Raw genomic sequence first — 22,591 nt, forward strand, 5'->3', positions numbered from 1 at the left:
AAGACATGAACATGAAGACTTTTTACTGAACATTTCCAATGGTGTGAAATTTGCATAGCGGAGAAGAGTGAACTCCCATGGGAGTTGCTTGTCTCACATTGCGTCTTACCGCAGGTTTCTCATTTCCATCTTATGAAGACAAGAACACGAAGAAGAACAGACAACAGATCTCTCACAATGGATACACCTACAAACAGAACTTTAAGCAGGGTTTGGATCCATTGAGGACTAAAAGGAAATTAAGAACATACTTTCTGTATATAATGATATATATATATAATAATCTTGTTTTAGGTAGGATTATTCCCAGTATATTCATCCACTATGATTTCCTTTCAGTGAAAGGCCTTCGGACATCATCAAATAGTCCCAAGGGAGGCTGGAGGACCCCTGGTTCCTCACCTGGTTCCTTCCCTGGTTCCTTCCCTGGTTCCTTCCCATGGTTCCTCTCCTGCTCACGCTGTAAACCTCCCCACTGCTCCCCAGCCTCGGGGGCCAAGAGAGGGGTTAAGTATCCTCGTCTCCAGCCATGTTGACCCCCAGCTGAGAACATCAGAGAAAGCAAGGCATGAAGGATAAACGGTAATCAGCTACAAGCAGAGAGAGAGCAGAGACACCCTCAGGGTCTGGAGATCAGTGAACTAACTGCATGGTTTTCAGCATAAATCAACGCTGCTTTACGGTATAAGGTGCAGCATGTGCAGGTTGTATGCTCAGACACAGCTTAAACACTCACATACACAACCCCCCCGCACCTCCCCAAAGCGCATACACACTCTCCAGCTATGATGGATGGATATCCTGGCTTGCGTACACAGACAGGCAGACAGGCATTCCAGATGAAAGAAGGCTGGCAGGCTCTCGTCCAATCACGTGCCAGCACCACCCCTTCCCAGAGGGGCAACTAAAGGGTAATCCAGTTCATTTAGAGGTTACAAACAGGCTTGCAGTAGAAGAAATGGTTGTTTACTTGATTAAAAAATGTTCCTTGTCTCAGAGACAGACCTGTTTTAGACATGGTTTAGTCTTGGTGCCCTACTCACACTAGCTCTTTTGATGCTAGCTGCTCTACAGAAGCTAGATGATGAAGGCTAGAAGCAGCAGGACTCGACACTGTGATGCGCTGATACCACAGAACCACCACTATTTCCGCTATGCTACGCTAACATTATCACAAAGAGGCTGGCTTGGTAAACTGATAGCCACAATGTTAGCAGAACATGGCAGACTAACGCTATCTAATCCCATTTTTTCCAGAGCCCAGATCCATTGCAGTATAGATTGCATTCCGGGGGGGATCACAGGGCTTACTGGCTGGATGGTCTGCAGTCTATCTGTTTCGAGGCTGTGCTGGAGCTAGTAAATGAATATAGATTCACTTTGCTGACCAAGGGAGTCTGCACTGCCTGCTCAGACCCTATTAGGAGCTGTGATGGAGTGGGTTTGTGTGTGGGTTTGTATGTGTGTGTATAAGAGAGATATTGAGAGAGCAATAGAGACAGTAACAACTTTCTTCTTTTTTTGGGGGGGGGGGGGGGTTCTGTGTGTATGTGCATTAATGTTTGTATGTATGTGTGTGAGTGCGTGTGTGTGTGCTGAATTGATTAGGTCCATTCCTGGAATGGTCCTGGCCTTTCCGAGGAGAGGAGAGGAAAGGAGAGAGTTTACTTAGAGCACCTAATCACATTATCGAAAGAGAAGGAGGGAGGACAGGGAGAGGAGGAGACATAAAGTGAAGCCCAGAACGGGAGAGAGGGGTTAGCAAAGGCATACATTAAGGGATAGGCAGAGTGAGGTAGGATCTGGTTCCTGTCATCTTCACCACGGGACGTCAAGTGTTTGTACGTGTTTATGTGAGTGTGTGAGTGTGTGTGTGTGTGTGTGTGTGTGTGTGTGTGTGTGTGTGTGTGTGTGTGTGTGTGTGTGTGAGTGAGTGAGTGAGTGTGTGTGAGTGTGTGTGGAAACGGTTGACAACTAGAAGACAGCTGAAAACACAGGGACGAGCAGACAGGTCACGGGTTGGGCAGGAAAGTAACATGAGCTGGGGCACACACACGTGTGTGTGTGTGGGTGTGTGTGTGCGCGTGTGTGTGTAGGGCCCAAAGGTATTGGGTGAAGGAGTAATAGTGACACCAGATGCTACATGACTAGCTTTGGCAGTAGTATTATGGGATATCAGAGAGCAGGACGACACATGGATTTCACTCAGCTATGAATACACTGTTACAGTAGTCTGCTGTACAAGAAGAATAAAGGAAGGTCAAAATTGAGGTCTGGTTCTGGGCTTCACTGCAAGGGCAAAGGTCACAGGGTACCCTGGGGAAGGTTGGCAAGGAAGCCTGGCCGAAGATGTGATTTAGCAAACAACTGAACTGAAGAAATATGTGGCCTAGTATAAGCGCACTTACTAGTAGGGATGGTACAGAGTCAGAGGAGAGAAATGTGTACAGGGATAGTACACAAGCATAGAATGCAGAGGTGTGAAGTGTAAGTCTGCAGTATAGGATGTGGGACAGCGCCTTATACTGTCTGTTGAGTGTTGTTGTGGCAGTGCTAGAGCGTTCAACTCTATACCTGCATGTAGACATTTTGAGAACCAGCAGCTGGTAGTGCAGTCCAGTCTCCTCTCATTCATCATAGGTGTCAAGGATGGAGGCAGGGGACCCGTTGGAACACACACACACACTCTTATGTGCGGGGTGTGCACACCCACCTTCTGTACACGGTCGACTCCTATTCACACACTCTCAAGTGCAGAAACACGCTCGCACACACCACCTTGGAGGCGTGAGACAGGGGATGGTTGAGAACAAAATGAGCTCGGCACCACGGCTATCATTAAGTAAGAGTTCACCAGCAGAACTGCTCATGACTAATTCATCATGCTGAATCCTATTCTTTATTTGGCCGGCGGTGCAAAACCCTCTTATCTGGGCCAGGGAGAGCTTTGTCTGGGTCTGGAACTCACTCTCACAGCCCCAAACAAGTCTGCCTAGGTGGGGACAATATGGTGTGTGTGGGGGGGGGGGGGACTGTCAGATTGATGGTGGCGTGTTAGAATGTAGGGTGGAAGCAAGTCTAGCAGTCTCATACCGAAACTAGCCGTTACAGTGTACAGTGCAGGATGATATGGTTTGATAGGAAATCATGTCTGGAGAGCAATACACCCCCCTCCTTCTTTGAATCCCAATTTAACCCAAATACCCCACTGTATATTAATGAACGGGTGGTGGTGGTGGGAAGAAGCCTTTGAGGCCTTTGAACTATAAAGAGGGAGGGATTATCACGGCCTGTCAATCACTATCTCTGGAACCCCTCACCCCCCCACATGAGATTTCCTCGCCCCACTTCAAAAGAGGTGAAAAACGAAAACATCATCTACGGTTAACTCCTTTGCCTTTTCATGATGCATGCAGCCTCTACAAGTTTATCTACCAATTCGCCTGTTATTATCAGTGATAGCACGACCTGAAAAAGACTTGGACTGCATTTACAAAAATGATGACTATATTGTATATAGCATCTTCACCTATACACAATCCTGCCCAGTTTTGAGGTAAGAAGTTCAAATGTTTTTTTTTTTTTTCATAAGAACTCATTTCAGTACTGTATGATTGAGACTGAAGTGTGAGATCTCAACACAGGGGGTTTAGGGGTCAAGTGCAGCCAATCAAAATCAGGTAAACAAGGCAGAGACGTGGGGGGGTGGATTATATATCTTAGCAACAGAAGGCAAGGGTACCACCCTGCACCCCCCTCTCCCACAGACACTCCCTCTCCCTAGTCTAGCGCTCTCTTTATCCCAGGTCTCTCTCTCTCTCACACACTCTCTCTCTCTCTCTCTCCCTCTCCCTCTCTCTCTCTCTCACTCTCACTCTCTCTCTCTCTCTCTCTCTCTCTCTCTCTCACTCTCTCTCTCTCTCTCTCTCTCTCTCTCTCTCTCTCTCTCTCTCCCTCTCCCTCTCTCTTTCCCCACTCCATATTGTCGGAGTCTTTCCGCTCCAGTTCACATGCACAAAAGCCAGCAAAGACGCCAGGGGCTTTTCCCGCCATGATCGCCGTGGCGATAGCTGGGCTGGATAAAAGGTCCGATTAGGGTTCTGAATGGGCCCCCATTAAGAGGGACATCCACACTAGTGAGGCGGGGGTCAGCAGGGGTCGACATGGGCCCCAGGGCCAAACAGATCCTCTTCAGAAACCTGAGAGGCACCTGATGGTTCTGGACCTCCCCCTCGATATAGGGAACTGTCTGGGGGGGGGGCGTCGATGGAGAAACTGCCCCCTGCCCCTGTCAATCTCCCAAGCTCAACCACCACACCAGGCTCACTCTCAGCCACTAGCTCTATTAGTGTGGGCTGCGCCTGCTGCAGTTGTTTGAAAGGTTCCACCTCTGAGCGCCCACAGCCTGTCTGGCAGGTCTGGTGTGCTGCCGGTCGATCTGTGTGTGTATGCAAAGCTCATCCTGGCCCTTGAGCATGACGGGGGTTACATGGAAAATGCATGCAGGTTCTCAGGTGTGTGAATGGGACTTGGAATCCACCCCCCCACCAAGAACCCGCCATCACTACTGTCAACACCAGCTGGGTTTGAACCTGCTTATCAACCCCCAGAACCTGCTTATCAACAAGGTTAGATCGACGAGTAGCCAGACATAACAGACAGGCTCCTCCGGCCCAGGGCCGGCAGGCAGGGGGCGCTAGAGGGAGAGGTCAGCGGCACACGACAGCCCTCCCCGTGGAGTAGGATGACATGGAGACCGGCTTGACTCCTGTGTATGGAACGTTTCATTTCCTAACCTCTGGCATGCCACTGGCTGTCTTGTGAAATGCAGTGTGTGTGTGTGAGTGTCTGTCTGCTCCCACATGCATGAGTAGATGCATCAGTGTGCCAAGTGTGTGTGTTTGTTTGTGCGGGATGTTGTGTGTATGTGATTGTGTGCGTGTGTCTATTGTCAACACACCGTTGCTGTCAAATATGTTTAATGCTTATGGATGATTATGGGAGTGGTGGTTATAAAAAATGCAGAACAATCAGAGAGAGGTATGTTAAGAGGACAAGTTCACTGAGAGACAACAGGCATGCTTACAGACAGAGACTGGGGAGGGAGGAGGGAGATTTGGGAGGAAGAATCGAGAGAGGGATGTGGAGAGAAAGCAGAGAAGAAAAGGGGGAATATGGGGATGGAATGATAAGAGGGAGGAATCCAAAATCAGAAAACAGTTGAAAAGGAAAGGCAAAAAGAGGGTGGATGAACAAAGAAAGAAAGAGAGAGAGAGAGAGAGAGAGAGAGAGAGAGAGAGGAGAGAGAGAGAGAGAGAGAGAGAGAGAGAGAGAGAGAGAGAGAGACAGAGACAGAGACAGAGACAGAGAGAGAAAGATGAGAACTTCTTTCTCTTCTTCCAAACAGAAGAAAAAGTTCTAGAGAGAGCTTCAGGCCAACACACACACCACAGCCTCCACACTACTCTGCTACGCTACTCCACAGGCCCTAATTACACTTGGGTGTAGCCCTTCTGATTGGGCTTGCCAACATCTGAACACACTAACACACACATGACTATAGGGCATTCAGACCACACGTTATGTTATGATATATCTTAGATATATATTCATGTTGCTGACCCTTAAACTTTTTTAGAAATGTATATATAGTCTGAGCTATATACAGATACTGTGAAAAAAAACAATATGCTAATCCCTCTCTTCTGTATTGCCCTTCAGGAGTCTTCAGCAAGAGAAAATAATAGTGTCCTCTCCTGCTTTAGCCTTCAGTTTCTATCTCTCCTTCCATCTCTATCCCTCGTTCCTGGAGTCCATGAATAACTACTGCTCCTGGTGCTGCTGCTGAAGCAACTCTGTGCAATCAAGTTCCCCAGTCTGTCACCATGTTGTGTGTGTGTGTGTGTGTGTGTCTGTGTGTGTAAAAAAGGGTGAGAGTGCGTGTGTGGTGTGTCCTATTTCCTCTCCTCCCTTTTCACACGCTAGCTCATTCACATTCGCTGTACAAAGCAGGATTTTCTTCCTTGTCTGAGAGAATCTGCTAAAGTGAGTGAAACTAGGCCATTAGGCTGCAGTGCAGCCTTTTGCTCGCCTCAAGTATCCCTTTTCCTCCTGTCCCCCTCCCTCCCTCTCCCCTTCCCCCGTCTTCCTTTCACTGCTCGAGGTACCCCTTGTCTCTCTTTCCTTCTCCAAATTTTGCTTGACATTTTTCCCTCTCTTTTTCTCCTCTGCCTGCCTCAGGTGCCCTGCTCCTCCTCCTCTCTCCTCTCCTTCTGTTCTTTCTCGTTCTGTCCATCTCTAAACAGCTTTGAACCATCCCTGCTTGTTGTATGACCTCTGTCGTGGTTAACCCCTTTTTCTCTCTCAGTCTTCCTTTCTCACCCCCACACCCATCTTTCTCCTGTTTGGTCTTCTTTGATCTATCTGGTATCATCCTCCTCTCTCTCTCTCTCCCTCTCTCTCTCTCTGTCTGCACCCTCCCCCCACCTTTGTGTCCTGGCCAAGGTTCTCCAGGGCTAATCTGCTGGTGGACCAGATGCAGCACTCCTTAACCTGGGTCAACCTTCTAAGATGCAGCCCGCTTCAGCCGACCAGGGGGGCAAGAGAGGAGGGAAGACTGACAAGGTCGAGAGAGGGAGCGAGAGGAGGAGAGGGAGCGAGGGTGAGGGGGCGGGGGGGTTAGAGGCTGAGGGACAAGAAGACAGATGGGGCAGAGAGGGAGACTGTCACTTAGCTGATGCTGGCTCTAACCTTGTTTGGTGAAACCTTGCTCCATGCTCAGTTTATTGTCATGCTTTCTGCTCTTCATTCATCCTCCCCTGCTGCTGCTTCTCATATTATCCCTTAAATCCCCTGCTCTCGCCTCCTGAGGCTCAGTGAGAGAGACACAGAGAGAGAGACACAGAGAGAGAGACACAGAGAGAGAGAGAGAGAGAGAGAGAGAGAGAGAGAGAGAGAGAGAGAGAGAGAGAGAGAGAGAGAGAGAGAGAGAGAGGTCACCGTAACACAGCCCTACACCTCCCTCCTTCCCTCCACACCTCCCTCTCCAAGGCCAAAATCCCTATTTGCACCACACAGAGAGAACCCACCATTTATTACAACAAGGAGAATCTGTCTTTTTCTCTTTTCTTTTACACGGCTGCTGCTGTCTCAAGGGACACCCCGCTCCCTCCCACCCCCTTCACACCCTGCCCACCTTCAATTCCATAGCCTAATGTCCTATACGAGAACCCCTGCCCCCCCTCCCCCAGCCCCTGCCCACCGTGGTGTATGTGTGGAATAAATGAGCTCATTCATACAGTGTTGAGAGGGACTTCTGCTCCAGTCCTCCCCTTCCTCACCTTCACCACCAACCCAATGTAAACAAACCCCAAAGGAACTTCAGCCAGTCAGCTAGCTAGCTAGCCACGTTCAAATTATAGCTAACTATAACTGTTGAAAGTCAGGTCCATCACTCCCCTTCTCTTCCACTTTCCTTCTTACTATTCCACCTCTTCCTTTAGTATGAATTCCAGGTTCAGTATATATTCCAGTACGTCAACATCAGGAACTAGAGATAATGTGATTTAAAAGACCTAACTGTAAACACAATGGATAAAACATGTATACACACCACCATAGTTATAAATACCAGCAAGTTGTATAAATACTATTGAGAGAGAGATTGAGAGGGAGAGAAAGAGAAAAGAGAGAAAACGAGAAGGAATACCAATCTCACAGAGAGAAACTCATTAAATGTCATGAAAGCCTGTGAGAAAACCAATAAATAGGTCATGTAAGTATTAAATGTGACCAGTAAAAACCACTAGCCCACAGTGTAGCCTGTTCTAGGTTCAAACTTCCCCCCATATCCCCACCCTGATCCTGGCATTACCTCTCATATTCCAGGTTGTCATGGTCGCACCGTGCATCTTTGTGCTTCTCCCAGTCCTTGCCGTGGCGACACGTTGTCAGGGAGACAATGTCCTTCCCATTGTGGATGTGATGGAGGGCGTTCCGGGTGTCCGAGCCGATGCCCGTCAAATAGCGCTTCCCCTTAAACATCAGCAAGTATTTCCTCCTAGGGGGGACAGAGTTCCGGACGAGCCAGCCCCGGTCGCCACCCTTCTGGGGGTGGTCCTTGGAGAACAGGGGGATGGACACGTCGAAGCCGGGCCTGAAGTGCTCCGTGTTGAGGCTGGCCTTGGCCAAGATGGCTTGGCCCATGTTGAAGCCCAAGTCCTCTGTATAGTTGGGCCATGTGCCCGAATACAGGTTGAAGACCAGATGGTTACGCCCGTCGTTCCACAGCGGGTAACCACGGATGCGCTCATCCATGTTAGGCACAAACTGGCCCGAGAGCTGGTCGCGGTCCAGAGTGTCTATCCCCAGCACGAACAAGCACGCCTCGCGGGGGTCTGTGGTGTAGTACCGTGACTCGCCTATAGAGGTCAAGATTTTGCGGTAGCTCTCCGACACACGCTCGCCTTTTTCCGACGGGTACACATAGACCCGGAAGCCGTCCCGGCCTCTGCGCCGGCAGCGGGAGAAGTCAAAGCAAGTCTCCATGCGACAGCGGCTGTCCTTATAGATGCCCGTCCAGGACTGCCGTCTCTGCCGGGGGGGACTCACCCGAGCCAGGCCCAGTCTGGAGCTCGTCCAGGTGGGCATAGCGGGGCAGCAGCGCCCGGTCGGTCCAGGTGGGCCAGGGGCGCACCACCTCACCCCGGTGGCGGGTCAGGAAGCGCAGGAGACGTGACCCGATGCCCCCGGCCCCCCAGTAGAAGAGGAGGAACCAGCAGCATGCACACAGGGCCAGCAGCACATACTTCTTCCTGGCCTGCATGGAGTCGCACTGTCTCGCCTTCTATCTTTCTCTCTCGCTCTCTGTCTCTCTCGCTCCCTCGATTCCCTGTCTCTGCCCCTCAGCACTGAGCCTCACAGGGGTGGGGGTGGGGGTGGGGGTGGGGGTGGTTGGAGGTCTAGCAGGGGGGGTCCAGGGGAAAGCAGTGCGCTAACTTGGAAACCAGCACTGCTGACTCCAAGTCTGGTCCGGTGGAATCACCCATGGAGGAGAAACGAAGAGATGCAGAATCCACTCTCTCGTCTCTCGCTCGCTCTCTTATCCTCTCCCTCTCTCGTCGTCTCCACTCTCAGAATGGTGTGTTTTCACCCCCTCTCTGCAACGTGTGTGTGTGTCTCTGACCAGCTCTGAGGATGATGAAGGGCGATTTCTCCTCTCGCAGCGGCCCCTCCCGCCTCATGGCGCCCTGCGCTGTCTCCGGGGGTCTCTCCTGGGGAGATCAACAAACAAGATCACAGCTCAGTACACAATCTAACTGCCAGGGCATCACACACACAAACTTGCAACCAGAACCTCAAAATCACACACACACAGTCATAAATAAAACAATGTCTCAAGTGATTCAACAACACCCTCTTATACAACAAACATCTTACGCATAGGATACACCCTCATACTGCATGATGTCCCCACATTCATTTCAAAACATGCATTTTCAAGCCTATCCAATCAGCAGCCTATTTACTACATACAGGACAGTGCTGCCCACTGTTAGTCAGAATCGTATTTTCTTGTGAAGGCAAACCCTCCTTCCAGTTCTACCAACCACACGCATCCTTCGAAAACATCTTGGCAAAATACAAAAAATAAACTTTCTTTACCACATCAGCATTGATAAATCTTTCACATTGTTTGAGTGTTTGTGGTTTAGATATACAGTGCCACTGATATCCAGTTGTGGAAGCCTGTTTGGGTTTAATATGCCAGGCATGCACAGGGCCAAGATATTATCATTCACTTCAAGCTCTGCTTCAGAAGCGCCAGAAACAGTGGAGGAGTAAACAGGGGAGAGTTTAGTTGAAGAAAGGAAATACAAGAAAACACAGGCACCTTTTAGTGTGTGTGTGTGTGTGTGTGTGTGTGACAACCGTTAACCTTGAGAGAAAAAACAGAGCGGGGCTTTCTGTTAGGTTTGAAAACATACAATTTTCAATCCAGCGAGTGTGCCAAGCATCTACCACAACTGCCATGTCTGGAGTGAGTGTGTGTGTGAGTGTGTTTGTGTGTATGTGTGTGTGCTCACACAGAACACCTCACAGTGAAGGCCAGTGTTCACCCTGCCAGCCACCACACAAAGGCAGCTTTCAGGTCTCACCTGCCCTCCTTCACTGTATCCCTCCTCTCCTTCAGGATACCGCTCCTTCAAATTCCTATACCTTTTCCTCCCTCTATCCTTGTCTCCATTCCTCTCTCCTCTCCTTCCACTTAGACATGGCATCATCCGCCTGTGGGCATGCTACCCAGCACCGGACAGGTGATAGAGGTCGATAACGACCTAGGTCCAGTGAGGTTTCTTACTGTCGAATGGACTTCTGATGTGAACGGATATGACACTGGAGCTAAACATTGATTTTTTTCAATAAATGCGTGTCCAGGAACGCAGACTGTCCACGGTTCTCAGGATTCCCTGTGCTGTGCATCTGTGGGGAGTTTTGTGTTTCACTATTGTGTGCTCATCTGTGAGAGAGACAGAGAGAGAGAGAGAGAGAGAGACAGAGAGAGAGAGAGAGAGAGAGAGAGAGAGAGAGAGAGAGAGAGAGAGAGAGAGAGAGAGAGAGAGAGAGAGAGAGAGAGAGGCCAATAGTGTGTGAGTGAGTTTGTGTGTGTGTGTGCCAGGCAGAAGTTAGCCAATGAGAATCTGTCAGTGTACAGTGGGGGTGCCGGTTAGTTTCTTAAGCCTGAGAGAGGACTCGGGGCTTGGAGCAGGCAAAGTTGTAAGAGAGAAACAGACATGAGGGATCCCATTACAAAGCCCTCTCATCTATAATGCAGCAGATGCCTTAGTTAAGACATTGATTTTCCCTTCTGCATTTCTCTCTGCTTTATATCCCCTGTCGTTGGGCAAGAGTAAAACTCAGAGTTCTTCAAGTCACACCCCTGTCGAAAACATCTATCCTGCTAGACAGCAGCGCCAGCCCGAGAGGAATCCTGCCAATGTGATTGGTGGTTTCACATCCCAGATAACACCACGGGAAGAATGATGGAGAGGATGAGGACACCACAATGGAGGGTAATAATGATTATGGTAATGATGATCATGATAATGACCAACATACCTAATTTCCCTATTATGCTATATAATTAACCCCCCCCCCCCTCAAAAAAATAAATATATATATACACAATTTGCTGCCATCAGCGTCCATGTTTGCCAAGTCAACACTGCTTATTACAACACCAACAACTTCAACAACAACAACAACCATAATCACATCCCAGTCCACTTGCTAGCTGACTGTGCTGTGGCAGCCGATAGCATCAGGCAGAGCATTAGCACCAGTGGCACTAATGAATGTAGGCCAGTGCAGCACTAGCAGGGCAAGTCTGGACTTGGCTCAGCTGTACAGTAGCTGCAGCCATGGAGCTGACAGGGGGTGGAGAGATGTGGAGGGGGGGTGCACTCCTTTGTCACTGGGCCCATGATTGATCCTCATTTCAGGGCCCTATAGCTCTAGCAAGGCCACAGGGCCTTCAGAGCCGCCTGCCGAGGGGAGGAGGGGGGAGTTCAGCTCCAGGTGAAGAGAAGGGATGCTGAAGCCTGATGATGCCTTTTTGGGGTACATCTCCTTTTTAAAAGTATTCTCCTTCTCCAGTTATCCTTTATCTGACATGAATGGGTGGCTCAGGTGTAGCTAGACAAATGATGATAAAAAGGGTTTCCACCTATCTACCTGGATCTCTCCAATCACTTATCCGGATCTCTCCAATCACTTATCTGGATCTCTCCAATCACTTGGGAGCATCAGACTTCAGGAAAAGGAAGTGGAGTTTATTGTATTTGCCCATAAGTTGAGGTAAGACGAGAGTATGAAGAGCTAGAAAGAGGGCCAGCACCGGCTCTACACATCAGCCGAGTCTCGTACAGTATGATTTGTTAGCCTAAAACAGAAGAGGGCCTTTTGGGACAGAGTTTGATATAAGAGGGGAGCGTTGTATAGCGCAGACTCCATTCCACGCTCCAAAAGCGCAGACTCAGCCTTCGTAACTTTAACACAAGGGAAGTGGTGGGATTAACTAACGAGCTGACGTCTCCTCCCCCGGGCCTCCACAACGTCCCAGCAGCCCCGGGCCAGTCGGTTCGCAGGCTGTGTGGGTGACAGCTGGACGGACATCTCATTCTTCCTTCTCCTCCTCCTCCTCTACTGCCCGCTATTCCCACCGGACGACAGCCTCCTCCAGCCATCAAGCAACCGAAAAAAGACATTACTTGAGATTGGATTCTGTTTACAACAGTAGCCGCAGAGGAGGGTATCTGGGGGGTAGGAAGGAGCTAGGGAAGGAGAGGGGTGGGGGGGGTATTTATGCAGGGCAGGCATTGAAAATGAAATAAGCCTGCCTGTTACTCTGAGGGAGAAGTCATTTCCTCAGTGGAGAGAAGAGGCTCTATTATGTCTGCTATGATTTGCGTAGGTATATAAAACAGACCTTAAACCGACACTGGATCATCGGCTGACTGCAGGAAATAACATTGCACCCTTTTTCTCTCTGTCTGCCTGTCGGAGCAGGATGGACACTAACTCAAAAGCAGTATACCAACACACAACTGCAAAGCCATCATGACAATCACTGCAGGGATGGGCTGGCTTGTGCCGTTGCCATTGAGTGGGCTGCGTGTGTGTGTGTGTTCTGGCTGGGCTAAAGCTGGATACACATGTTATAGTCCAGTCAAATGAAGTGTTACTCAACATAAACAAATCTTGTGGTGAGGTGCAAAGTCGGGTCAAACTTAAATTAAATCCTAGACTCTGTCATTACAGGCCAAAGAGCCATGACAAGCTGTACACTCCAGGGCAGGCCTCACCTAGCCTCACTGCACACAGTGTATATGTGGCAAGCTGTGTGACAGACAGAAATGTGTGTGTTGGCTGTTTTTGTGGTCAACCTGTGTGTATTTGTGTGTGTATGTACTGTTTGTGTGTGCGCAGAAGTTGACCTGACCAGGAATGACCAGGAATGATGATGGTTAGCACTGTTGTGAATGTTTCGCTGCGTGTCATATCAGTCTGTCTTGTGCAAATCTTTAAATACCAAAAGGGCTTTGGAGAAAACAGGAACGGACAAACAACGCCCATGACTAAACCAGCAGTAAAAGCTTACCGTCCATACTCCTACGTGATCTGAAACACATCTACTTTAGTTAACTACTTTACATTCGGTTCTCACCCACTTTACATTCGGTTCTCACCCACTTTGTGCAAGACAGAATGAATGAAGTGAGTTAGTCTCTTTCTGAACAATGTAAAAATGCATTCTCCCTTCAGCTTGGGTTGAAAACAGACCTCGAAAACAAGCACAATGACCATAAACCCTAATCAAGCCATGGTATTTTTACAAGGCATTGTCTTGTAGTTAGCTGTACAAGCTATACAAATAACAAATAGTTTTATTTTTTATTAAACCACAACAGTGTGTTTGGTCTGCTCCCTATGGGACTGTGACATGGTTAATAAGATGTTTACCTCGAGCCCAATGAATGCCCCGCAACCCTTCAACCTCCCTCTGCACTTCACTTCCAAACGCAGGATAATTACAACTGGGCTTGATTAATTATGTCTCAACAATATGCCGCTCTCTCTCCAACGCCACCAGGGCTAATTAGCCAATGAAAAAGAGGGGTTGGAACCATCATCAGCGGATGGATGTGCGTTGGCCAGGCTGGCCGCTGCAGAGGATCCACTGAACTGGAAAGATGTGGGGCAGCGTGCTGGTATCAACTTGGCCCTCCAGACAGGAGATATCAGCTGCAGATCCAGGAGGATAACATTATTTTGTCAGGATCTTAACTTGTGTTAATCCAAAACGGATGGAAGTCACACTCCAATCAGTTACAGGTTATGTTAATTTGATTACCATGATTTAACATTACAGGTGACAAAGAGGTGTGGGACACACCCTCTTTTTTGATCAATTAGTTGCATGGGTAAAAGCATATGCTAAATACTCAACGACTATATGTAAGAGTTTGTTTTGTATTTTACTTATATTGTACCCTTATATGGTGCTTTTGGCCTGATTGCATGGTGCAGGACTGGTATATCTGGTTTCAATGTATATTGTGGGCTACCTGTGCATCTCTTTCATCGCTCTGCTTCTGTCTGACTTCACTCATCTGTCCATCTGCCCCTTCACTCTAGAAATCGAATATCAATTGTGACATGCTCCAAAATGAGTTCTCCTTCCTCATCTCTGCCACAGGCAGTGGAGAGTTATACCCATTCAGCCCAGTGGGGAATATCATTGGCAATGAGTACTTTTTAGGGGAGATTTGCATATAAACTGGGGAATAGGACTAGGAAACAGGGTCACTTGACAGATGATCTTTGATGTGCCAAGGATTTAATTAAGACCCTTGGTCCTGAATACAAAAGAGGATTTTAAAGTTCAATTTAGTGAGACTGCATTCAATTACATTAGAAAAAGATTATGATATCAGATGCTTTCTGAAAAAAACTGGACATACATAAATTAGTTAGGCCTATTTAAAATGATCTAGCCCTCCATAATAAACAAAAATGTGTTCAATAACAGGGCTACCAGTTACAGTTAAATACAGAGCCTTATATTGAAAACAGACTTGTAAAGCCCATCAGTTATCAATTTACGTTATCAATCACGTTAGACACTGAAATTAGTTGAAAGAGTGGCACAATTACAGGTCCACGGAACTGTTTCATACCTCACGATCCTTGTTAACAGTGGCACGTTTTCATTGCGTACTGAACCGTTGAGCGTGCTTCCCAGGGAGTAAACGAGAGTCCGTGGCCGGTAGTATCAGCAAAGGCATCTACTTCTGTGTCGTTGGAGGTCCGTCCAGTTTACAAGCTCCATAACATGATTGAGTTACAAGACTGACACGCGCACAGGCACTAGGCGCGTCCATAAAAATAATCGCACAGAGGCGTTCTCCCCGCCCCTTGTCTACTCTCTACATTTCCCAGTTCTCTCCCTCTCCGTCTCTCTTTCACGCTCACTCTCTTAGCAGAGGCTATAATTTTACCTGAAGGCAAATCAACCGCACTATTTATATTTCTGAAGTAGGAAAATTGATAGGTTCGTATTCCATCGGCTCTCCTGTTCTTGAAATCTGAACGACGCGCCAAAAACGATTTGCCTGTCTCCGGTTCACGACAAGTGTCTCTGCTCATATAATGAAATAATATCTGCCATTGTCAGCGCGTGTGTGACGAGGGCGTCATCTATGTACCAGCCATACAAAGAAGGACGCAGCCTGTAGCTGACTGACTCTCAGAGAAACACATTTGCAAACATTCTCTTCAGTCACTCATTTGTGCGATATGTCCGCCTTGGAGAGCCAACATAACCGAGGGGTTAATTATCCGGCTCAGATATGCAATTTCTTGTTTAACATGTATTTGACATGTATTTTGAACAGTAGATATAGTATACTATTGCCTTGTGCCTTTGCACACAACAATTTAGGCTGGATCTATGAGCATAAAACATATGATGTCTCACATATAGTGTAGCATACATGGGCCCAAATTGAGGGCTTAAATTAATGATTCACAGGACAAAAGGTTATCTACGTATCGAAGCGATACTGACTATTTCTAGGAGCGAGAGAAAGCACTCAGCATCATCGGGTGGACGTAGCCTACATCACCACAGTTGCTTGCTCCACGACTCTCGGCCTTTACCGGGGGTTAACGACACGGATGCTCTCACGGACGATTTCCTCTTGACTCCTCGGCCAAGCATTTGCACATCACCTCTGCGTTCAAGCACAGGTCTTCTGTCCGTGATGGAATATGACCGATGAATTGTCCATTTCGTTCATCCACAACGTCCCAAACACGACCCGCCCTCGGCGATTATGATTGGCTCTGAGGGCGCGGAGGTACGTTCGATGCGCAGAGTTGATTTTAAAGAAAATACGCACATCTGGCCAGCGGTTCCGCGGAACGGAGGATTTTCGACAACCGAATTACGCCAAAGACTGTTTCGACTTTGAAGAAATTCCATGACATATGTTGGGGAAACTGACAAGAGGGAACAGATGCTAGTCTACGATTTCCCCAATCCCACAAAGTTTCAGCTGCATAGTTGAATAAATGAAAACATACGCCCAAGTTAGTTTGAGTCGAAGTTATATTTTTGGCATGCACCATTGTTACAGATTGTTGAGACACCCCAATGAACATTCACATTCATGAACATTCATTCAGGTAATTTAAACAGCAAAGTGTTTCAACATTGATATCAGCATGGTCTATTGTTTGTATTATGTAACCTTATACACAATGTAGAAAATAAATATATCCACGTATGATTTTGAGGATATGATACCCGAAAGGTCATAATAGCGAGATGATCATGTGGTATCTAGCGCCTCCCCGAGTTAAAACACGAAACTGATTTATCTTCAGTCCACCAACATTTTATATCTAAGAGATCCTACTCAGATTTATGTATTACCCCCGCCACTGTTTTGGGTCCATTGCTGGGTCCACAAATCAATCAAATAAAATCGATTAAGTTAGGCTTAACCATAATTCATAACACATTGTAGCACACTGGCACTGTCTGCAGAGACAATTTTACTGTGTGCATGCTTAATTTGTGAATAATATTGCAGTGTACGATGCCCTCGGGATGCTTTCTCTCAAAATCCAAATCCATTAGGATTATAAACAATTGTGTCCACTAAGTGCAATAGGCCTACAGTAGTCCCATTAGTGGTGAAAACGGAACTAAGAAAGTTATGCTCAAAAAGGATAGATACTTCTTCAATGTTTTTCAGAGAACTGACCTAGACAGTGTTTTATTTTTATTTTTAAAAATTAGAAAATTATATTTGACTGTAATGTGTCGACATTCCGAGAGGAATCTGCTAAAGCTCACGTGCAGCTTTGTTTACATAAAAGGCTCCTCCCATACAGAAAAGAAACTCATTGGTTGCCTTTGAATGAGTTCTTATAAAAAGATTGTGTCGTCGTTTATTAAACGGTAAGTTACCGAGCTTGGTAAAATGATTTCCCAGCGCAATTGCATAATGGTCGTCGGTGTTTCATTTATATTCTGCGTGGTGGTGAGGTAAGTCATGGACTGTGTTGGTCACATGTCTATTGTTTTTGAATGGCTCACACAGTTACCTAACTTCACATTGAATTTAGATTTCAGTTGCCTATTGTTCAAAATCATACATCAGAATGAAAAGGATATGGGTCAATGACCCGTTTCCGATAGACTCAGATAATAATTTGTGTTAAGCGGACAAAATGTTAAATACCGGTTTAGTTAACCATTAAACGATTTTTACTGTCCTGCAGTCTTGAATTATACAATTAAATTAATGTAGCCTACACCTCAATAAACACATCAGAGAAAATAAAGCTAAATGTGAATAATAAATAAAATAAATATTAAAAACTCCGTTTCAGAAAGCAAGTACATTCTTCAGTAAAAAAAAAACATGCTTTACCCTTTCTTCCTTTCCCACCCTAGAAAATCGGGTTTAGGAGAATATTCAAACAAGTTGTAAAACAATAACTTTGACTTCACTCTTGTAGAGAGTAGAAAAACCGACTAAGCAGATGAGTCATCCCTTTGTTGGACATTATTCAGTACAGGATTGTGTTCTACAAGTGTCTAAGAGTCATAAAGCCTGCCTCTCTTCTGAGGTAGGTGAGACATGACTCACACAGTGACATTTAGAAAATCTGCATGTCTCTGGGACATGTGGTCCCTTCTGGTGTGTGTGCATTCCTCTGTTCACTCCCTCTGTAGCTTCCAGCTGGACTGGAAGAATGAGTCAGGTATTTCACTTCTCCCCTCCCTCTCTTGTTTCGTCCCCTCTTTCTGTCTCTCTTCCTCTCGATCTCTCTCTCTCTCTCCCCCCCTCTCTTGCTATGTCTCTCTCTCTTGCTCTCTCTCTCTCCCCCTCTCGCTCTTGCTCTGTCTCTCTCTCTCTCAGTTGGTGTCAGACAAACAACATGCTGGCTGCGCAGGCGGATCGTGTGATGGTGTTGGGAGAATGGGAGGAACGCTGGCAGGAAGACAAGATCGGTTTCCATAAGCCCAACATAAACCCGTAGGCACCATCCTTTTATTTACCTCTGCCGTGACAAAGAAGTGTTTTTTTTTATCACCAGTGTGTTTGAAATACATTATTGTGTCACACTCAGCTCACAGTAATTACACTTTGATGAGGCGTCCATTTTATTTTCTGCATGATACAATGGAAGCATACTCATGTTAATTGTGTCATTCACTTTGTTTCTATCCTGCAGGATGCTGGAAAGCAACATCGACAAAGTTTTGGCAGGACGAAAAGAAGTTTGCTTCTTCTTTCCACTGTGTGGGAAAGCTTTAGATATGAAATGGTAGATATAAAAAGTTTCCATCATCACCTATATCTTTACCAAGTTCTCTCCTCGCTACATACACGATGGAAGCATCCAAGCAGCCCTATCTGGGATTTTAGAAGTCCAGTTCTCCTACTGACACTTAGCATTTCTCTTGGGTCTAATAGTGAATGTAACTTTCCCATGTGGATTTCTTTGGGTTTGTGTGGCAACCCATAGGCTGTCTGACATGGGACACTCAGTGGTCGGGGTGGAGATAGCAGAAAAGGCCATCAAACAGTTCTTTGAGGAGAGCAATATGACTTACAGTGAGGAGGAGGTCCCTGTCATACCTGGAGCTAAGGTCTACAAGGTACTGAGACTCTATAGGTCAAAACCCTGTTCTTGTAGAGCTACCTTCCTGCAGTTATTTTAGCTGCAACCCTGATATAGCATATCTCATTCTAACAATGAGCTGGTTAATCTCTTGAATCAGGTAAGTTACAACTGAGGTTAGAGCAAAGATCTACAGGGAAGTAGCTCTCAATGGATAGGGTAGAAGACCCCTGCAATAGTTGTTTAAGCAGTGCAATGAAGTGGTGATGCTGGAGGGACTGTGTGGTTGTTTTTGGGCTACATTTTTCTAGACAGGTACTGTGTATATCCTACTTTACCAGTGGTTATGTTCCTACATGTTGTCTATCCTTAGAGCTCAGAGGGGAACATTTCCTTGTACCAGTGTGATCTGTTCAACTTCTCCAGTTCAGTCGCAGGCCAGTTTGGAGGCATCTGGGACCGAGGTTCGCTAGTTGCCATCAACCCTGCAGACAGAGAGAAGTAAAACCACGTCATCAAACTCAGTCCCTGTCTTGTTTCAACAAAAAGCTGGGCACTTGGGACTGCATTTATTGTGCCTCTCTGTCTTTGTCTTTGTCTCTCAGGTATGCTGCTCTCATCATGTCTTTAATGGCCAAAGATTGTAGATACCTCCTGGATACTTTGATCTACAATCCAGAACTATACAAAGGTAACAGTTACTCTATCAGAAGTATGTACAGAAAATTTGATACACATCATATTGGTCCTTATAGACGCTGGTTTTATACACTCATCCTACTAAAAAGACACCCTTTACAGGTGTGTAATGTTACAGAGCCAGATACCGTATTTGTATGATGAGACCGCAAAATAGTTTAATGTCACTTAAGCCCATGAGCAATTTTTTTCATCTTTCTATTCTCTCTTATTTCTTATCAGGCCCTCCATTTATGGTGCCTAATGAGCAGGTGCAAAGTCTATTTGGTGAGTTCAGTTACAGATGGTGGGCAGAGAGTGGAGAATGAGTCTTGTTGATTAAAGTTACAGTATCTAATGTTGATGGAATTGTGGGCTCTCTCATCCCAGGAGCAAGCTGTGATATAGAGCTGCTGCAGTCTGTAGATGCTCTGACAGACAGATACAAAAGCTGGGGGCTAGACTCCCTCACTGAGACGGTCCACCTCATCTCACCCAAGACAAAGTGAGGACTAACAATGGTTTGAGTTAGCTTTGATTTTCGGCCTGGCTGGAATGGAGATGTTGATTTTATGTGTACTTGTTGGGGGTTGTTGATGCAGTTGTTGCATAGCTTTGCACAACATGAAATTGGCATGTCTGAAGGCTCAATAATCCCACTAAGTGTAATGTCTGGAACGGAATAAAGGTTTTAAACTGAGAACTTCTAAACTGTGTGACCTTGTCTTGTATTTTAAGATGATGACAGTCCTTATACTATAGGACACTTGCTCTTTCAAACCTGTACTATTACTACACCTAGATTAGCAGATCAAATATTATACTGCAACTGAGGGTTGTACATTCCAGCTGTTCACCAAATAGTTGATGAGTCTAGAACAGAGTTTATCTCTGTCAGACTCACTGGTAGTAACACTGTTTACAGAGTGTGTTCATAGTGTGAATGGTGAGCTGTACAAGTTATGTGCTTCTTTCTTTCATTGTGATTGGTTGAGGCTTTGTGCCCATCCCATCTCTTTATGTGTGTCTATCTCACTCTTTGGCAAACAAAGACAGTGGGAAATGGCGGTGCAAGCACACAGAGTCAAGGCTGTGGGAGAATGGGAGGATCTGTGGAGAGAGGGAAAGACCAGCTTCCACCAGCCTGATGTCCACAAGTAACCTGATTTTATATCTAGACTGTCTGAGTGAACGAGATTAAGAGAGAAAGTGGGGTTTGTTTGTTTACATATGTTTACATAAGTATTTTATGTCAATATAGAGCGGATTACCAATGTTCTTTGCGGTGTAGAGGTGACCAGTGTCTTTGACCTGTTAACAGGATGCTGGAGAGTCATATTGACAAGGTTGTCAACGGACGAAAGAGAGTGCGATTCTTCTTCCCTCTGTGCGGAAAAGCAGTAGATATGAAGTGGTGGGTTGTGAACTAGAGAACAAATCAAAGACGTTTCCTCTCTTACGAATGATTAAAGCAATCATTTTACCATCCTCCCCTGTTTTCACCTCCAGGTTGGCCGATATGGGTCATTCAGTGGTTGGAGTGGACGTGGTTGAGACGGCTATTAAGCAGTTCTTTGAAGAGCAGAGTATGAGCTTCAGTGAAGAAGCGGTCCCAGCTGTCCCTGGTGCAAAGGTTTACAAGGTATCATCAGGATGGATGACGTTGTTGTTTCAGTTCAGATTGCATTTACTGTGGATTCCACCGACTGACAGCCTGACAGTGTCCTCAGGATACAACAGCAACAGTGTTAAAGGGGTGGGTAGTGGGTATAGCTCACTGGTAAAGCATTTGATTGCAAATCAAGGGGTTGGAGGTACGATCAAGAGGTTGCTTTGGATAAAGGCAAAATGAACGCATTATAGAAATGAATAAATAAAGGAAAATACAATAAATCTACAACTGACTGGAATGTTACTCAACCTGTTCAGTTAATTATCAGTGAAAGATGCTTACAGTGAGAGGGTTTTACGATAAGAGTTGTTTACAGTGTTTACATCCTGCAGTCTGTGTTTCATATAATACCCATCTCTCTGTCACAGAGTATAGATGGAGGGATATCACTGTACCACTGTGACATATATAAACTCTCCAGGTAATAGTCTATCAAATTCCATTGATCTCTTTTAGATTTTCATTCTGCTGAAGGTTAACACGCTAGTAGCAGAGCAGTAAAATCATTACTTGTGTCTTTCTCTGTATTTGGCAGTTCCATATTGGGCCAGTTCGGAGGAATCTGGGACAGAGGTTCCTTGGTGGCCATCAACCCGGGAGACAGAAAAAAGTAGGCTACGACTTTTTCACTCCTGAAATTCTACACCGATATTTAGTCATTTAGTTGTGGATGTCTGTTCAACTAATCTAATGTATTGGTTTTAGCTTCTATCAATGTGTATTTGCTCAGTTCCTTAAGGAGGGTATTCTGTAGAGAGGATGAAGTGGGCTAAAGATGGTTAGAAACGATTGTAGTTCACTCACCTATCACTTTCACACAGGTATGCTTCCCTGATGACGTCACTAATGGACACAGGCTGCCGTTACCTCCTGGACACCTTTTTTTACAACCCAGATTTATTCAAGGGTGAGACAATTAGAAACCAATGACAAATTCTACCAGTACCTCGAGGCCATTGTTGCACATGGTGTACTGTGAATTTAGGGTTAGGCAAACCTTTTTACTTTACTATAACAATTCATAAATATACTAAAATGCATTGATGTATTAATCACGTTCTATTCACAGGCCCACCTTTCTTTGTCTCGGATGAGGAGTTAGAGACACTATTTGGTGAGTTTTGGATTAATGTGGTAATAACAACAACATAGTTTTTATAGTGCCCAGTGTAATAATATAGTTAATTGTTTTTCAATTTCTTTTTTGGTTTCATTTTTTATGTTGTCTTTGTTGAAGCAGAGAAATGTGATGTGGAGTTGCTGCAGTCTTGCGATGAACTCCCTCGCCTCGACTGGAGCACGGGTGTATTCATAGAGAGAGTTCATTTACTAACTCCAAAAGCCTAATTATTTACTTGTTGGTCCAATTGTATATTCTTTTTCCAAAATGGCAATGACAACATTGTGTTATGTTGGTTACCCATATGAATATGCGAATTGGTTTTGATCGATGTCTAAATAAACAATTGTTTGAACAGCTTGTTGATTCTTGTGATGTCTGTGTGCATGGTAGATATTAGGTTGTTCAATCAAGTCATG

At 46.0% G+C, this 22,591-nt stretch overlaps 3 protein-coding genes across 5 annotated transcripts in view; 2 read left to right on the plus strand and 1 right to left on the minus strand.

Annotated features, from left to right (window-relative positions):
- LOC124467423 (exostosin-1c-like) overlaps positions 1 to 16,032 on the minus strand; it is a 35,597-nt gene extending 19,565 nt beyond the window's left edge. The window contains 3 exon segments of the mRNA XM_047019705.1: positions 7,874 to 8,601; positions 8,603 to 9,272; positions 15,682 to 16,032. Of these exon segments, the coding sequence (XP_046875661.1) occupies positions 7,874 to 8,601; positions 8,603 to 8,824 (950 nt within the window). The 5' untranslated portion in view covers positions 8,825 to 9,272; positions 15,682 to 16,032.
- Positions 16,033 to 16,934: 902 nt separating this feature from the next.
- On the plus strand, positions 16,935 to 20,091 carry LOC124467170 (probable thiopurine S-methyltransferase). Of its 2 annotated transcripts, none has more exons than XM_047019333.1 (8): positions 16,935 to 17,029; positions 17,997 to 18,113; positions 18,313 to 18,405; positions 18,607 to 18,739; positions 19,076 to 19,203; positions 19,308 to 19,393; positions 19,624 to 19,668; positions 19,771 to 20,091. In XM_047019333.1, exons 1-8 carry the CDS (start codon positions 16,989 to 16,991, stop codon positions 19,887 to 19,889), a joined length of 762 nt encoding a protein of 253 aa, XP_046875289.1. In that variant the 5' UTR covers positions 16,935 to 16,988; the 3' UTR covers positions 19,890 to 20,091. The 2 variants fall into 2 exon arrangements, with proteins under 2 accessions (XP_046875289.1, XP_046875288.1); XM_047019332.1 differs by having other exon boundaries at positions 17,010 to 17,116.
- Positions 20,092 to 20,423: 332 nt separating this feature from the next.
- Positions 20,424 to 22,532, plus strand: LOC124467255 (probable thiopurine S-methyltransferase). 2 transcript variants are annotated; one of them, XM_047019466.1, is made up of 8 exons: positions 20,424 to 20,537; positions 20,702 to 20,794; positions 20,890 to 21,022; positions 21,421 to 21,473; positions 21,588 to 21,662; positions 21,874 to 21,959; positions 22,122 to 22,166; positions 22,290 to 22,532. In XM_047019466.1, exons 1-8 carry the CDS (start codon positions 20,443 to 20,445, stop codon positions 22,397 to 22,399), a joined length of 690 nt encoding a protein of 229 aa, XP_046875422.1. In that variant the 5' UTR covers positions 20,424 to 20,442; the 3' UTR covers positions 22,400 to 22,532. The 2 variants fall into 2 exon arrangements, with proteins under 2 accessions (XP_046875422.1, XP_046875423.1); XM_047019467.1 differs by having other exon boundaries at positions 22,293 to 22,532.
- The last annotated feature ends 59 nt before the right edge of the window (positions 22,533 to 22,591 follow it).

This window comes from Hypomesus transpacificus, chromosome 4 (assembly GCF_021917145.1).
Source record: "Hypomesus transpacificus isolate Combined female chromosome 4, fHypTra1, whole genome shotgun sequence".
Lineage (NCBI taxonomy): Eukaryota > Metazoa > Chordata > Actinopteri > Osmeriformes > Osmeridae > Hypomesus > Hypomesus transpacificus.

Coding starts and splice junctions, on each gene's coding strand:
- LOC124467170 (XM_047019332.1), top strand. CDS start 17,052: ATGATTTCCCAGCGCAATTGCATAATGGTCGTCGGTGTTTCATTTATA. Junction 18,114..18,312: donor CATAAGCCCAACATAAACCC/GTAGGCACCATC, acceptor TCTATCCTGCAG/GATGCTGGAAAGCAACATCG. Junction 19,204..19,307: donor AACCCTGCAGACAGAGAGAA/GTAAAACCACGT, acceptor TTTGTCTCTCAG/GTATGCTGCTCTCATCATGT.
- LOC124467255 (XM_047019466.1), top strand. CDS start 20,443: ATGGCGGTGCAAGCACACAGAGTCAAGGCTGTGGGAGAATGGGAGGAT. Junction 20,795..20,889: donor AAAGCAGTAGATATGAAGTG/GTGGGTTGTGAA, acceptor TTTCACCTCCAG/GTTGGCCGATATGGGTCATT. Junction 21,023..21,420: donor CTGGTGCAAAGGTTTACAAG/GTATCATCAGGA, acceptor TCTCTGTCACAG/AGTATAGATGGAGGGATATC.